Source organism: Bos indicus, chromosome 12 (assembly GCF_029378745.1).
Source record: "Bos indicus isolate NIAB-ARS_2022 breed Sahiwal x Tharparkar chromosome 12, NIAB-ARS_B.indTharparkar_mat_pri_1.0, whole genome shotgun sequence".
Classification (NCBI taxonomy): domain Eukaryota; kingdom Metazoa; phylum Chordata; class Mammalia; order Artiodactyla; family Bovidae; genus Bos; species Bos indicus.
The window spans coordinates 52,142,283-52,159,834 of NC_091771.1; the positions used below are offsets into that span (position 1 = coordinate 52,142,283).

The 17,552-nt window shown below is 37.5% G+C and overlaps 1 protein-coding gene across 13 annotated transcripts in view; it reads right to left on the reverse strand.

The window, feature by feature from the left end:
• Nucleotides 1–17,552, reverse strand: part of MYCBP2 (MYC binding protein 2) — a 269,649-nt gene that overhangs the window by 196,701 nt on the left and 55,396 nt on the right. For all 13 annotated transcript variants that reach the window (XR_011569887.1, XM_070800632.1, XM_070800635.1 and 10 more), the window contains exons 5-8: nucleotides 11,327–11,523; nucleotides 5,022–5,264; nucleotides 4,715–4,786; nucleotides 3,139–3,235 (exon numbers count right to left, since the gene is read on the reverse strand). Coding sequence is in view for 12 of the 13 variants with exons in the window: in XM_070800632.1 (XP_070656733.1) it covers nucleotides 3,139–3,235; nucleotides 4,715–4,786; nucleotides 5,022–5,264; nucleotides 11,327–11,523 (609 nt within the window). In the remaining variant the exon portion in view is untranslated. The remainder of the gene's footprint in view (nucleotides 1–3,138; nucleotides 3,236–4,714; nucleotides 4,787–5,021; nucleotides 5,265–11,326; nucleotides 11,524–17,552) is intronic.

Sequence of the window (17,552 nt, forward strand, 5' to 3'; positions counted from 1 at the left end):
TGCTAACATTTGGTCTGGAATGCCATATTTCATCAATACTATACAGTCTCTGTAGAACAGTGTACTACATACTTTGATCAAAATATGCAGACAAACACAATTGTAACAAGGGATAGCCGTATTACAGAAGGACCACTGGGACATGTGTTAGTGACTGCTACTTAAATAACATGAAACTACAAGCAGCTCAGTATCTAAGTATAAACTGTATCCTTTAGAAAAAACAAATGTTCAGCAAGCAAGTCTAAAAGCACACACACACTTCCCAAAGTAACTGCAGAGAACTAGGATGAATCTCTCCATTAATTACAATGCCAAAGAAATAATATTTCATTTCTATTTGCACCTGAATCAGCAGAACATAAAAGTCTGGTTTTGGAATGCAGTAATGGAGCCCACCCAAGTAAGCTGGATTACTCTATATCTTTGCCCAGGAGCTTCATACTAGCATACTTCCTTATTATAAATATGCAAAACACAGGCAGACCCTTACCAAATAGAGAATTCAGTGATCACAAACTGGAAATAGAAACTGGGAGACAAGGCCCACTGGTAGCCCAAGAGACTTGGTAATCAAAGAGAGGAGAAATCGAAAGAAAGAGTTCCTAGTCCACTGTACAGAATACAAAGAGGCGCAAGAAAGATGCTTCTCAAGCTCTAAGCAGTAAGATTTTAAACTAAAAAGCAAAGAAGAAAAACTCATTATAATTTCAGATAAATGCAGGGGTGAGGAGTGAAACGGCGCAAGAAGAGTAGCAAAAGCTCTCATGATCGGAGGCAGCATGTCACCAGACACAAAGAGTAATGACACAGGGGTACAATATAAAGGTACGCCAACATATAAGGCTAAAGTTACAATTAACGGGGAAAAGTATGCTTTCAGCGCATCAGTGCTGGGGTGAAAATAACTTATTTATAAAGTAGACTATAAGACAAGTTGGAACATGAAGCTCAAAGAATTACTAGATTTCTGTCAATTTTAAACATGGTATTAATTACCATCTATAAACCCCTAGCTAGAGGGAAAAAGGGGACTATTAAAGAAAACTGCCGTCCAGGTCAAAGAAAGGGAAAAATGACCACAGGCTTCTTCAGGCTTGAAGGCAAGTCTTCCTGCTGCACGACTTCAAAAAGATTGCGCTCTTCATCCTTTCTGTCTCCGTCATGTGATGTCCTAAGACAGCATCTTCGGGAAAATATCAAGACACACAACATGGGACTATTCTGACCCAGTTTGGTTCCTTCCTCACCATGAATATGGTACTTATTTGTGAAACACAGAAAGCCACATTTGTGTTGTTAAAAGTCGCATTTCATATGCTAAATGAAATCGAGGGATTTCAACTGAATAAGAATATTAACGAGTCACTTTTTTTTTTTTACCATGATGGAATATATAAAACAGCTGCATGTAGACCATTTTCAAATGGTCTTTCTCAGTTACAGTCTCAGTTAAATGACCAAGGTTTTTCAAAAGCAAATCCTTTCTATTAGTATCCATCTGTCTTGAGGGGGTGGGGCATGGGATTGAGAACTTTTCTTCCATTAAGACATCCTAAAATGACTTACACAGAGTGACAGAGGTGCTCACTGGAGTGAGATTCACTCTGCACAAAATTAGAAGGCATCCCCATTTCAATACACTAATCAATGGAATATATTTTGTGACACTAAAATGATGTCACAGAAGACTATTTAATGACCTGGAAATATATTCAGAATACTGAGTGGAAGGGATAGGTTAAAAAAGCAATAAATAGCATACAATCACTTTTGTACATGTATGTACACAATATGCATAGAAAAAAGGAAGGATATTTTTCACTAATATGTCAGTAGTGGTTACAGATCGGAAGTGGGGTTACAATTAATTTTTATTTTGTTTTGCTCATATGATATTTATATAATAAATGTGATTACTTTTAACATATATATATATATATATAAGGGGCACATGCTATTTCTTAACATTTTTGCTGTTATTTTTGTTATCATCATCATCATCATTATCATCAGGATCAGAGGGATCAGAAACATGGCCTTGGACTTGTGATGATTAAAAAACAAACAAACAAACAAACACAAAACAAACAAACCTCCTGTAGACACATCTGAAAACAGTGTTATTTACCAAATGGCTTTAATAAGTCATCTGTTTTCCAAAGTAGCTTTATTTGTGAAACACACATGAAATGTGACATTTAGCTTACTGTGGCATCAGGTACACTAATTTGGATATATATATATAGATATAGATATATATATATATATATATATATATAGCTATATTCAAATAAATGTTTCATGAGGTTATAAAAAAATCTTAAAAATTAACAAGCAGCCAAGGGAGCAATTAACCTTCACACTGCGTTCTTCAGAAGTTCTCAATCATTTTCAGATGGCCAAGTGCCTTGAAGTAGTTTTGCTCCTTACCATGAAATTGTTGGTGGATGTATTAAACACTGAAGATTTTAGTACAGAGAATGTATTAAGGTATAAGCAAATTCAAATACCTTACAGTGGAGAATATATTATGCATTTGCCCAAGAATTTAGACAGCACAGTGATCTGAAGGATAAATACATATGTACAACCTCAAAATTAAAGCAAAATGAATTGTGTCCAAAATGCCTTATCAGAGTATTATCAAAAAGTATAAGTGAAAAAATTTTTTAAATTCCTGACCCACCCTAAAAACCTCTGTCTCTGAAAACCCTTTAAAAATAAATTAGAAAACACAAAGCACACTGTTGTTAAAGTAAAAATAAAGAGAAGGTTCTTTACACCAAGGTTATTCAAGAGCCAGGGTCGTGGGTTTATTAAGAACAACAAAGCCAACATCCCCCCCACTGATTCAGGAGCTGAAAAGGCATGGTAGGGGGAAACAAACTACAGAATTTGGGCAAGAATTTGAAAATCAGTATTAAAACACTTCAGACTATATTTACAGTATCTGTTTTTCTCACATGCATTAATTTTCTATAGACTATAAAATGTTCTGCATGTCAAGATTGCTTCAATCTGTTTGTAAGCAAGCACTGCTCCTTGCTAACCATTCTTTATATGTCTCAGCGGCCTAACATGCACATCTCTTAAAATCACCTGTGAAGACAACAGACGACTAGTTGAGTAACATACCTGGTAACAGCACAGTGCCATCCTGTTCCAGTGTTTCAGGGCTTATTCTTATGGCTGTCATGCTGTGGTTATTCACATCTCTATACAATAAATAACCCTGACAACAACAAAAAAATTTTGTGTTCTTATATACTGAAATATTTTTTCATTACCCACTTACTAGAAGAAGTAGTCATACAGGTCTGTATTACAGTGTTTTGAGGTACAATAATACATCAATATTGATGTCTGAAACATTAAAGATTTAAATCTTTAATGATTAAAGATTTTATATTTTAATCTTTAAAGATTAAAGATTTAAAATATAAGAACCTGAATATACTTTAATAAGAGTAGGTATTATATACCACTAAATATCAATTTAACCTATTAAGTCTACAATATAAATATTAGATACACTACATAGGACAATAAAAATATTTTGGTCAAGATTATTATATCACTTGCCAAGTAAATAACAGAAACGACTGCTGTTACTCTCACAAATATCTAGGTTAATATTTAAAAATCAGTAAAGTAGTGGTTTTAGATAGAGTGATATGTCATTGAACATACTTCAGTAAGTATATTTCCCAGGACATTATTTGTTAGATAAAATACAGAAGTGGCAAATAAAAATTTGAAATATTAAACCAAGTTATGTTTTGAGAGACAATCACTGAGTAATTAATTTGATAATTAAATTTTAATTTCAAAATCTCCCCCAAAAGTTGATATATAGAAAGACTATTTTTCATACAACAATAATTTTTATAATTTTCAAAATGCTTTCAAATATCTTTTTTCAACTGATGCTGACAACAATCTGAGAGCTAGGCAAGATAGGCATGCAGGGACATCTTTATTCTATATTCTTCCACAAGGAAACTTGGGCTTCACTTCTCAGGAAAGGATAGTATAAAATAGATATTTCTGGCCCTTTGACCTTCGTTCATTTGCTTCATTGTTCGTTTGCCTCATGCATCCAATTGCTGACACCCAGTTGGTCATGTCAGTCAGGTGATGAGAACACAGCATTAATAGAACTACACAGGCCCAGATCTTTTCTCTCACTGGTTATTCTCTGCATGCACCTCCATGCAGGCAGCTGCCTACTGGGCAGGCCACACACCACTCCCTGGAAGGCACTGATCTAGACTTAGGATGGAAGAGTTCATGGTAAAAAGCTTTAATTTGGCTTTGGGTCACAGTTACATTCCCAATTCAGATTTGCAAATAATAAAGGTGGTCTTTGATGCTTAACTAGAGGCTCACTTAAACAAGGACTCCAACGGGAGACATATTTATTCCCATTTTAAGCTAAATCACACAGGATCAAATAAACTAGCTGAGTTGTCCACAGTCTCACAGCTGGTAAGAAGCAAGGCCAGACCTAAAAGTAAACCTCTTATGAAAGTGTCAGTGTTCCACGCCAACGTTCTTTATACTACACCGTATCATTAGTATAGTCATATTATTAAAAACACGCTATATCTGTTTAAATAGAAGTGATATTATTTACTGATGACACAAGTATGAACCACATATTTTAAAAGACAGGAAGAAAAGTTTGGTTTACTGTGAGATATTCTCCTACCTGAGCATACCCTAACCAAGACTTTTTTTCTTTTCTGTTTCTGATGCGAGATGTAGAATTATATATATGGCCCTGCAAAACAACAAAAGTTAGTTCTAGCAACAGTTTTATAATTAATAATCTGTGAAAACTAACATACATGGATGAATGACATTTAACACGTATATTCCATTTTGATTTTCAAAGAAATAACATCAACCTTAGATGGCACTCTAAAAGCAAGAAACAGAAGATAATTCAGTATAAGATATAACTTGCACTCTGATTAAGAATCACTTACCCAAAAAAGAAAAAAAAAATCACTTACCCTAACCGTTCCACTGTATCCAGAGCCAATTTTGTACAATCCATCTTTGCATAACAGATAAAGAAAAAATCCATCATTCTGAAGTAGACATTGATCATCCTCATCAACAGATATTTCTTTTAATGGCCACTTGTGCATTAAAGCTGCTTTCTTAATGCCATTGCTAAACCAGTCCTGAATTTGAATTTTTCCCACCAACACTGCCTGTACACTTCTCTGTAGTGAATTTAATATCATTGGCACCTAGTCAGAAGAAAAACATTTTCAAATGTCTCAAACACAAAGCAGACTAAATAAAGATATTTTATTAATATATCATTTATAAGAAAAAATGTTATTCAGAACGATTATATTTGGCATGTCAGCAAAAAGTAGCAACTGAAAATCTATAAGAAACAAATCTCATGCAGGACAAAACAAAAATGTAAATACAAAGAACATTAATTTGCTTTTGTGACCAAAAACACTGAAATATGCATTTTTCTCCAAAACACAGGTTAACATACTAGATTAGTAAAAAGTATGAATACTGAAACATATTTTTTTGTATAGAGTGCGCACAAACGAAAATGGTATCTTTGTATGATATGTATATCCATTAATATATTGTATGACATTGAAGTACAAAATTAAGCCTAAGAGAAATACTGCTCTTCTACAGATGAAACAAAATTTCCAGTATTTCTCTTCTACGTTGTTTATTATGCCTAGTACCCATTAACATCAACATTTTTCCGTGATATGAAAACTTAATTTTATGAACTATGTATTTATCCAGCATTCATTTAAATGAGTCCTCAAAAGTCACCAGCATGGGACCAATAGTTGGACCCCAGAGAAATCCCCCTGCTTCTCACTTTTTGCCTCTCTCTCACTACCCAAGGATGGCTGCCACGTATCTGACTGCAGGGCAGACCCAAGGGCACTGTGTCAGCTCCAGTTCTCCAGCTCCACTGTCCAATATGACAGCCACCAGCCACACTGAGTACTGAGCTCTTAAAATAGGGTTAGTGTGACTTGAGAAGTGATTTAAACATAAAATACACACTGGCTTTTGAAGGCTTAGTTAAAAAAAAAAAAAGAGTATAGGTTTTATTAATAATTTCATATTGATTACATGTTGAAATTATTTTTGGATATATTGAGAAAATCCATTATTAAAATTAATTTCATCTGTTTCTATCTTCTTAACGTGACTAATAGAAACATTTAAATGACATAGGTGGATTACAGTATACTTCTATTGGACAGCACTGTTCTAGAGGGCAGAGATTCAGAGGGATAAATAACCCACTGTTCATTGATATTTCCTCTTCCCCTTTGAGACCCGAGGCCTCTGACCCAATCAAAATGCAGAACTTTTACTTTTAGGAAACTTTTATTTATGTATATGGTTGAATACTACAAATTCTCCCCCTAGAAGTAACTACATTAAACTTAAAACTGTCTTATCTAGAATTGATATCCACATTCTTATATGCCACAGCTTCATTTTCAATTTTTTTTGTTTCAGATACTTTTAATGAGTCTACTATCAAAGATGATACTCTTCCTTTTTTCTCAAATCCTCCAAATTGAGCTATATAATCCTCTCTAGTTAAAGCATTATTCAGAAGTTATTTTATTGTGCCTGTAACAAAATTGTATCACATACTATATTTTCCTTACATAATTTTTCTTTTTCTTCACTGAGTCAACAATTGCCCTATTTTTGCATTTGCTAAGTTTCTTCTATACCTACCCCTATGGGTTCCTCATCCTCCTCTCAGACATCATCTCTAATGTTTCCCGTTGGCAATATCCTTCAAGAAGCCCTGCTCCCTAAGGACAAGGGCAGGCACAGAGGTTGAAACTGTCCCATGCCTTGCATGTTCAAAAGCATCTTTATCTTCCCTCACACATGCCTGAGAGCTGCACTAAGCAGAGTGAACATCATTTTCCCTCAGAACTCTGAAGGCACCATTTGTTATTCTTTATGCCAATGCTGCTTTTGAGAAGTCCAACAACATTCTGCTCAATCTCTGGTACATAACCTGTCTTTGCACTCTGGGACCATTATTCTTTCTTTATTGTGTTATGATTTTGCAAAGTTATTCTTGGTGTGAGTCTTTCTGTCATTCACTGTGTTGGGCACTCAGTGTGTGTTCTGTTGATCTGAAATGTGTAACTTGGGGGACGGGAAGTCTCCTTATGAAGCTTAGGTAATTTCTTCCTCTCTGCTTGTTGTTGTTTAGTCACTCAGATGCGTCCAACCCTTTGTGACCCCGCAGATTGCAGCCCACCAGGCTCCTCTGTCAATGGGATTTCCCATGCAAGAACACCACAATGGGTTGTCATTTCCTTCTCCAGGAGATCTTCCTCATCCAGGGATCAAACCCACATCTCCTGCATTGGCAGGCAGATTTTTTACCACTGAGCCACCAGGGAAGCCCGTCCTCTCTGCTTGAATACCTATTAAATACTGGATTTTCTAGAAGGATCCTCTAATTTTACTTTATATAATCTATTTTCTTTCTTTTGCTCTGTTTTCTATTGTCTGGGGACCTCTTTAATCTGAACTTCTAACACTTCTACTGATTTTATTGTGATCTTATATTTTTTAACTTGCAAAATCTTTGTTCTGAATTTTTCAAAAACACTGCTCTTTAATGTAAATAATCATCTTTTCATCCCTCTTTAAAATACAAATTACTCTTAGAGTTTTTCTGTTCCCTGTACTCTTTTCAGCAAAATTGTTAGTATTATTATTACTATTTTTACTGATTTAGGGTACTCTGTCTTTCACGTTAACCCAGTAATACTTGGCTCTCTCTCTCTCTTTAGTCTCTAAGTCATGTCTGACCCTTGCGACCCCATGGACTGTAGCCCGCCAGGCTCATCTTTCCATGGGATTCTCTAGGCAAGAAAACTGGAGTGGGTTGCCGTTTCCTTCTCCAAATACTTGGCTATACACTTATTTGTAAAGAATAAGCAACTAAAAAAACTGACAGAAAGCTGCTGTGAACCGACAGAGTCTGACAGACGGCGAGCTCACCTCAAACTGATCCCGCCAAGTTCAGCAGTTTGACTGCAGGGTCTCTCACTACCTGCCAGATGTCTGCATCTGTAAGTCTTTCCTCACTTTTTTTCTCCAAAAAAGAATCTTCCAGTCTTTTTCCTAGAAGCTATAAGCCTCACTCTCAGTATCTCTGAGGATGGAGGAAGGCCATCATCAATATGGAGACTTTCACTTAATCTCCATATTCAGCCTGGCTCCTCAATTTCACTCTCAACTGTGCCTGGTTTACCCTGGCCTCTCTGGCTCAAATTTCTTTACACGGAAAACCTAACTCTTAGGGGTAGGAGAGGAGGACAGGTGACTGGCTGGGAAGTGTAGAGGAAGGGCTCTGGAGTTCTGGAGCTTTCATTACACAGAATCCCAGTCTATTTTTAGTTTTTCCCCTCACCACCATTTTCCAGGCACCTATTACTTCCAATTCTAAATTCTATCTGTATTTTTAGGTGAAAATCAACTTACCTTCTGTGGGTATTAGCTTCTTCAGAAGTTTAAGCTTTCCCAGTATTTACGTTCTAAAAATGTGTCCCATTTTAGAAGTTTATACTTTAAAAAGAATCCTTTATTGTAATCTTTGTGGAGACTGCAAGGGTGGAGAGGAGAGCAGAAACTAGGCGTCTCCAACATGGCCCTATTTCTCTCCTGCTTTCTGAGTGTTAGTTTTAAGAAAACCCAGAACTACAATTAGAAGTCTCAGATGTACCCTTTTTTTTCTCCTATTGATTTCTCACCAACAGTGTGGCAGTACCTAGAAATTTTATTCTGATAAACTAGAGTTCATTAATCTGAGGATTTCAAGTCATTCACCAATTCTGGAAAATCTTAGCCATTATTTTAAATACTATCTCTCCATGAATCTATTACTAGCCTTGTGGAACTCAGATTGTACTTCAAACTTTCTCATTCTCTCTGTTTCTTATTTTTCATGTTTTATCTCTCTGTGCTGCATTCTGAATAATTTCTTCCTCTATCTTTCAGTTCACTGCTTCTATCTTCAACTACATTATCCACTGGTTAACTCATCCTTTAAGTTTCTAATTGTAACCATTTGGTTTTTCATTTCCAGGAGTTCTATTTGGTTTGTTTTCTGATCTGATTATCTTTTATATCCTTATTCCTTAATAATACTTTTGACACTTTATTAATCATATTAAATATATACACACTTAATATCAAATTATATATAGAGAGAGACTTGGCAAGATTGATTCTGCTTTACTCTCTCTTTTCTCTCACATTGGAAGAAAGGAGACTCTCAATGGTGGTGCCTTTTTTCTATGTCCTTTTTGTTTGTGAGTCCAGATTCAGTAGTGTTGTGTCAGTGGGAAGTCTGTGAAATCTGGAGTTCATCTTTACAGAAGGCACTTTAGTCTCTTCCAGTAAGAGACCTCACATTATGAGCAACCTTACCTTAAAGTCTCAGCGTAAGCTTTTTGGAACAAGATAAGTAATTTGCATTTGGATCCCAGATAATTTGAGATGCAACAGTTACATTTTCAGAGAAGGCTTTTCTTACCTGCTCCTAATCATTGCTCAGCCAAGAGAGTTTTGTGAAATGAATAGGTAGGTGAAATGGGGCCAAATCATGAAGAACACTATAGGTCATGTTAAGATAACAGGTTTTAATATGGCCTTTGACTTAGAGCTGGGGATACAGTGATGCGGAAGGTCCTTAGAGAGCCACCGCTGTTGCTTCAGAGGATTGAGTAGTTTTGTGCAGCCCAATGCTTGAGCGTAACTACAGCCAGACAGACATGGGTTCAAGTCCTGTCTCTGCTATCTGAAGGCTCTCTACACTGTAACTACATAAACTTCTTCCAGCTTTCAGTGTTCCACTCTTACTGCTATTTCCATGCTTTAGCACACAGATACCAAGACTATTCTCTCTCTCTACACCACCAATACCAACACCTCCTCCCTCTGCACTGGCTAATTTCAACTCACTGTTTAAGAACTCATGTCATATCCTCTCAAATAAATCTACACACAAAAAAAATCACTGGATTCTAATAAGTACCTTGTATATGGTCACTATATTTTTAACATTTGGCATGGATATTTGAATGTGTGTGTTATTCTATTAAAATTTTGAAAGAATTTATCTACATTTAAACTAAAATTTTGCTGAATCCTTAAAGCTTCCCTGGTGGCTCAGCTGGTAAAGAATCTGCCTGCAATGTGGGAGACCTGGGTTCGAACTCTGGGTTGGGAAGATCCCCTGGAGAAGGGAAAGGCTACCCACTCCAGTATTCTGGCCTGGAGAATTGTATAGTCCATGGGGTCGCAAAGAGTCAGACACAACTGAGCAACTTTCATTTTCATTTCTCACTTTCAAAGCACAGCAGAGAACAGTTTGGAAATCAATAAATTGGACTTCAAAATAAGTAAGAATCATAAAGAGGGGAAAGAGGACTTCAGCAGGACAAAAAGAGGGAAAAGAATAAGAACAGAAATCTAGAGAAAGGACACTGCTCGTGTTTGATACGGAAAGTTCAAAATCGCTGAACAAGTCACAGACAGTAGCCCATTTAACCCCTTTCCCTGTATTTGGCTGCTAATGACAGGGTTCAGGCATCCCTTCCACATGTTCTGGAGATCATCCAAGGGGCCAGGAAAGAGCACATAACAGAGACTTAAAATTGTAACTTCTTCAATTTCCAGAAAACATTCCAAAAGAATTAAATCCAGTCTGCCTATAAGTAAGTTTCTATTTCTCATCACTAACAAGGATGAAGAGCTTATTCCACAACTGCCCAGTAAAAGCTCAAAAAAAAAAAAAAAAAAATGCTGTATGTGAAGCAGAAATAGCTCAGAAACACATCAATCCACGAAAAACTATCACAACCAATTAGAAATATCGGAAAAATAATATATGCTTTTCTTTCAATGGGGAAAAGATATCTAGAAACTATGAAGGAATTCTACATTTGAAAATTCAGGGCAAGATGGGAGGTGGGGGAGGACAGAGAGCAAGCCCATGTTAAAGGAAAAGGAGGCTGCAGTGCTGACATAAAAACTACACTGAAGATGTAAGTTTTCGCCAAATTTCATTTTATTATACCTTTCATGTCGCAGCATTAAACACACATGCAGTTTAGATCAACTGTCTTAGGTTATTTATACATCAACCTGGGATAGATCAACCACTATACTGAGCAAGAAAAAGCAGTGAATTCCAATTGACAGAAATTGAGGCGAAATGGCAACTTGGTCTCTTGTCCATTTCTAAGCAGCTCGAGATATGAAATACCTGAATAGTTTGGCAAGCGTGGCTGCCGTTGTTGGTGAGGATGGCAGAGATGGCCTGCAGTGTCCTTCCTGTCTCTCCCCAGGAAGCCACCAGACTAAAGAGACAAGCGCAGGAAAGTGCTGTCAGAGACTGTCCTGTGCTGTCGTTCATTCCAGTACTTCGAACAGTGATTTCCAAAAGGAGCTGGAAGAGAGACTCTGTGGATAAAACAGAACTCAATTATGTCATTCAACATACAGGACATTATATGGTATCTGTTCATTTATTTAAACCTTGCCTCGTTTTTCAAAAAAATACTTAAGGTAGCTACAACAGTTCACATTTGTTCCTTTCTAGCTACCCTTTTTCACCCAAAGTTAGAATATTTACATAAAAAGGATCTTACAGAATACTTAGTCCAAGTCCATATTTTTGTAAATGAAGAAATGGAAATCTACCCACAATCATTTAAAAGAAACTTGCTTTCAGGCATTCATAGTATTCAAGAACTAGCCTATTTAGGAGTAACAAACTATTCATTGCATTTATTTTTACCTTTTAGATTAGGAAAATACAGGCTTCTTAAAATGTTATATGCCCAAAAAACTATGTATTTATTTGCAAAACGACAAAAGAATACATAGAACACATGCAAAAATTTGCTTTCATATAAAATTGGCTTAATTGCTAACGTAACAGCAGTGCATACTCAGAGACACAGAAAGAAGAAGAAGAAAAGAACAGAGTCATAAAGAGAGAAAATTTGAGAACAATGGAAAAAAAGGGGGAAAGGAGAAGGAAGGAAGGGGAAGGAAGAAAAAGAGAGAGAGAACTGATGTGCTGGAATTCTCTGCAAAAGGCCATCTGTGTTTTATTTCTTAGCTCCCAGAAACTGAGGCTTCCTCTTGTAGTCCCCGTCGTCTTCCGCATCTAATCCCTAAGTAATTAAGTCCTGTCAATTGTACTTCCTAATTCCTCCACTTTTTGCATCTCATCAGCATCTCCCCAACCCATGCTATCTACCACCTTCTCTTAATTGGACTACTACAAGTATTCATAAATTAGCTCCTATAATTCACTTTTGCATTCTGATAGTCAAAGAGAAATTTTAAACCAAAAAATCTGTTTTTTCTTTCAAATCTATTCACTCCTTTGTTAATTACTCCTCTTCCTTCTTTCCTTTCTCACTCCCTACTTCACTTCTCTCTATATCCTTCAGTCTTTTCCCTTATTCCATCTAGCCTTCACTCTGTCTCTCTCTCCAACTGTCCTTCTTTTCCTCTATCCTTTCATCTACCTTTTTCCTTTGTCCATCCCGCCATTATTATCCTGCCCATTCATCTTATAATTATTCAGCCAGTATTTCCTGCATTCTCCCCGTACATCAGGAACTATCCTAGACATTGATGAAGACAAAGAACGTCCCTGGCAACAAAAAAAGTTAGATCAAATTGAAGAAGATAGTGTAAAGAATTTTTTAAACATAAGTAGACAGTGATGTTCAATTCCTTCTAGAAACAGAACCATCCTCCTTGGACACAGCCTATCAAGCTCCACATGGCCTATTCCCTGCCTCCCCATCCTCTCACTCTCCACTCTGCTCACTGTCTTTTTCCCTTCCTACCTCAAAATCTTACCAGTGTGGAGATTCCTTAAAAAACTGGAAATAGAACTGCCATATGACCCAGCAATCCCACTGCTGGGCATACACACTGAGGAAACCAGAATTGAAAGACACACGTGTACCCCAATGTTCATCACAGCACTGTTTATAATAGCCAGGACATGGAAATAACCTAGATGTCCATCAGCAGACGAATGGATAAGGAAGCTGTGGTACATGTACACAATGGAATATTACTCAGCCATTAAAAAGAATACATCTGAATCAGTTCTAATGAGGTGGATGAAACTGGAGCCTATTATACAGAGTGAAGTAAGTCAGAACAAAAAACACCAATACAGTATACTAATGCATATATATGGAATTTGGAAAGATGGTAAGGATAACCCTGTATGTGAGACAGCAAAAGAGACACAGATGTATAGAACAGTCTTTTGGACTCTGTGGAAGAGGGCGAGGGTGGGATGGTTTGGGAGAATGGCATTGAAACGTGTATATTATCATATGTAAAACGGATCACCAGTCCAGGTTTGATGCATGATACAGGGTGCTCGGGAGTGGTGGGATGACCCAGAGGGATGGGATGGTGAGGGAGGTGGGAGGGGGGTTCAGGATGGGGAACACATGTACACCTGTGGCGGATTCATGTCAATGTATGGCAAAACCAATACAATATTGTAAAGTAATTAGCCTCCAAAAATAAACAAATAAAAAGACTAAAAAAAAACCTTACCACATGCTCTCCCCACCTGCCTAGAAACTTAGTTAACTCTTTCTTACTCACCCTTCAAATCTCCAATGTCTCATCTTCTCTGAAGTCTGTTATTAATTCTTAGAATTCTGCTTACATGTGTCCAACAGTCTATAGCTAAGTTCCATAACAGCAACAATGTTTATACTGATAGCCCCTATATTATATGCTCTTAGCACAGAACATTTAAGTGAATAATTGAGAGCATATCCTCTAACCTTAAATTGAACAGAAAGACTGATATAAGGGAAGGATTTTTAAAAAACTGAACAATTTGTAAATCAAATCCATCAGCAAAGGGATGTCTGACGTATAATAATCATCAAGCTATCCTAACAATATGAGAGATGCATATATATTTTCATGAGCAACATGAAAAAAAACACTGTGGAAAAAGTGTAACTAATAGAAAAAACAGAGATTTCTATACAAATTTTACTTTAAAGAACCAAATTACTACTAAAATCTTGGAGCTAATTAAACAACATAAAAAATATGAAGTGATGGTAAATGCCTGAACAGAAAAATAAGTCAAAGCAGTGAACAGATCAGAAATAAGCATTGGAAGGATAGAAGAGAGACCACAGACAGTACAGCAGCATTTAAAACTGTTAGTAGGGAAATGAAAACAAATTATGATCAGGAGACCTAAGCTTGGATAGAAAGAAGATAATTAAACTAAAGCACATTATTATAATTTTAAAAGCCAGCATTAAGAACAAGATCTATTTTGAAAAGAATAAAGGAAAGGGAATATTTATGTATAACATGAAAATAAAAGAAAGTACATAACAAATGGTAGAGGAAAACAGAATGGCAGAAGATCCAGGAGGAAAGGAATGATCAGCATGTTGTTCTAAGTTAAGATATAGGGTATACTGGTTTCAGTGGGCATTGTAAATACTTCAATGATTGGCTAATTTACAATCGAGAGCTAAGGACAACTAGCAGTTCAGTTCAGTTGCTCAGTCGTGTCCAACTCTGTGCAACCCCATGGACTGCAGCAGGCCAGGCCTCCCTGTCCATCACCAACTCCCAGAGCTTACTCAAACTCATGTCCATTGAGTCGGTGATACCATCCAACCATCTCATCCTCTGTTGTCCCCTTCTCCATCTGCCCTCAATCTTTCTCAGCATCAGGGTCTTTTCAAATTAGTCACTTCTTTACATCAGGTGGCCAAAGTATTGGAGTTTCAGCTTCAGTTTCAGTCCTTCCAATGAATATTCAGGACTAATTTCCTTTAGGATGGACTGGTTGGATCTCCTTGCAGTCCAAGGGACTCTCAAGAGCCTTCTCCAACATCACAGTTCAAAAGCATCAATTCTTCAGTGCTCAGCTTTCTTCACAGTCCAACTCTCACATCCATACATGACTACTGGAGAAACCATAGCTTTGACTAGATGGACCTTTGTTGGCAAAGTAATGTCTCTGTTTTTTAATATGCTGTCTAGGTTGCTCATAACTTTTCTTTCAAGGAGCAAGCGTCTTTTAATTTCATGGCTGCAGTCACCATCCGTAGTGATTTTGGAACCCCCAAAAATGAGGTCTCACACTGTTTCCATTGTTTTTCCATTTATTTGTCATGAAGTGATGGGACCAGAAGCCATGATCTTAGTTTTCTGAATGCTGAGCTTTAAGTCAACTTTTTCACTCTCCTCTTTCACTTTTATCAAGAGGCTCTTTAGTTGTTCTTCACTTTCTGCCGTAAGGGTGGTGTCATCTGCATATCTGAGGTGATTGATATTTCTCCCAGCAATCTTGATTCCAGCTTGTGCTTCATCCAGCCCAGCATTTCTCATGACGTACTTTGCATATAAGTTAAATAAGCAGGGCGACAATATACAGCCTTGACACACTCCTTTCCTGATTTGGAACCAGTCTGTTGTTCCATGTCCATTTCTAACTGTTGCTTCCTGATCTGCATACAGATTTCTCAAGTGGCAGGTCAGGTGGTCTGGTATTCCATCTCTTTCAGAATTTTCCAGTTTCTTGTGATCCACACAGTCAAAGGCTTTGACATAGTCAATAAAATAGAAGTAGATGTTTTTCTGGACCTCTCTTGCTTTTTCAATGATCCAACGGATGTTTGCAATTTGATCTCTGGTTCCTCTGCCTTTTCTAAATTCAGCTTGTGCGCACCAGGACCCAAAGATCCCACAGAGACTGAGACAGAACTGTGTCTGAGAGTATCCTGTGGAGGTACAGGTCAGCAAGGGACTGCCGCAGGGGCAGGGGCTCTCGGTGCAGCAGACTTGGGTATCGCATAAGCCTCTTGGAGGAGGTCGCCATTAACCCCAACACAGAGCTGCCAGAACTTATACAGGACTGGGGAAAAGACGCTTGGAGAGCACAAACAGAACCTTGTGCATACCAGGACCCAGAAGAAAGGAGCAGTGACCCCACAAGAGACTGACCCAGACTTGCCCATGAGTGTCCAGGAGTCTCTGGCAGATGCATGGGTCAGCAGTGGTCTGCTGCAGGGTTGGGGGCACCAGATCAGTAGTGCCTGCATGAAACCTTTTGAAGGAGGTCCCATTGTCTTCATTACCTCCACCACAGTAAGTAACAAGGAGGGAACACAGCCCCACCCATCAAGAGAAAACTGGATTTTCTGAGCATGGCCCCACCCATCAGAACAAGACCCAGTTTCCCCCTCAGTCAGACTCTCCCATAAGGAAGCTTCCATAAGCCTCTTATCCTCTCCATCAGAGGGCAGACAGACTGAAAACCAAAATCAGAGAAAGGATAACTAGCAAGATATTCTTAAATAAAAGTATTAATTTAATTACATCTTCAAAAAAATCCCATGAAGTCAAGTAGTGCATCGAAATGTAAATACAATCACTGGTGCTACAGAAACAATAAACAAGATGCCTGCTTCTTAATATGCGCAGCTTGTATTTGGTAGTAGCATGAATAACATGGTGCTGTTGTTTTTAAAAATCCTCAGCTTATTTTCATGGCCAGTACTCCCTACCACTAACTAAAACAAAATAGTAACAAAACAAATTGAACGCAGAAACTAATTATGATATATGATCCAAAAAAATAACAATCTGACATCAAAATGAAAACCAAGTAATGAGGTTCTCACATGTGGGTCTAACATAATCCAAACAGGCAAGCAAAGAAAAAGACCCAAAGTCGAGTTCAGACCAGCAGTATGGTCCCCTAATCAGCAGCTTTGGCATTACCCAGAAACTTACTCAACATGCAAATTCTTGTGTCTCATTCCAAATCTACTGAATTGGAAACTCCACAGTTAGGGTCCACATATATGATTGACACAAGCTAATGCATGAGATTTAGAAAACTCTAGACTCTTTCCCAGATCAGGAAAGGAGTACATCAAGGCTGTTTATTGTCACCCTGCTTATTTAACTTACATGCAGAGTACATCATGCGAAATGCCGGGCTGGATGAAGCACAAGCTGGAATCAAGACTGCCAGGAGAAATATCAATCCTCAGATTATGAAACCTAGAATCCTCAGAAATATCAAACCTCAGATATGCAGATGACACCACCCTTATGGCAGAAAGTGAAGAACAACTAGAGAGCCTCTTGATGAAAGTGAAAGAGGAGAGTGAAAAAGTTGGCTTAAAGCTCAACATTCAGAAAACTAAGATCATGGCATCTGGTCCCATCACTTCATGACAAATAAATGGAGAAACAATGAAAACAGTGACAGACTATTTTGAGGGGCTCCAAAATCACTGCAGATGGTGACTGCAGCCATGAAATTAAAAGATGCTTGCTCCTTGAAAGAAAAGTTATGACCAACTTAGACACAATATTAAAAAGCAGAGATATTAGCTTGCCAACAAAGGTCCATCTAGTCAAAACTATGGTTTTTCCAGTAGTCATGTATG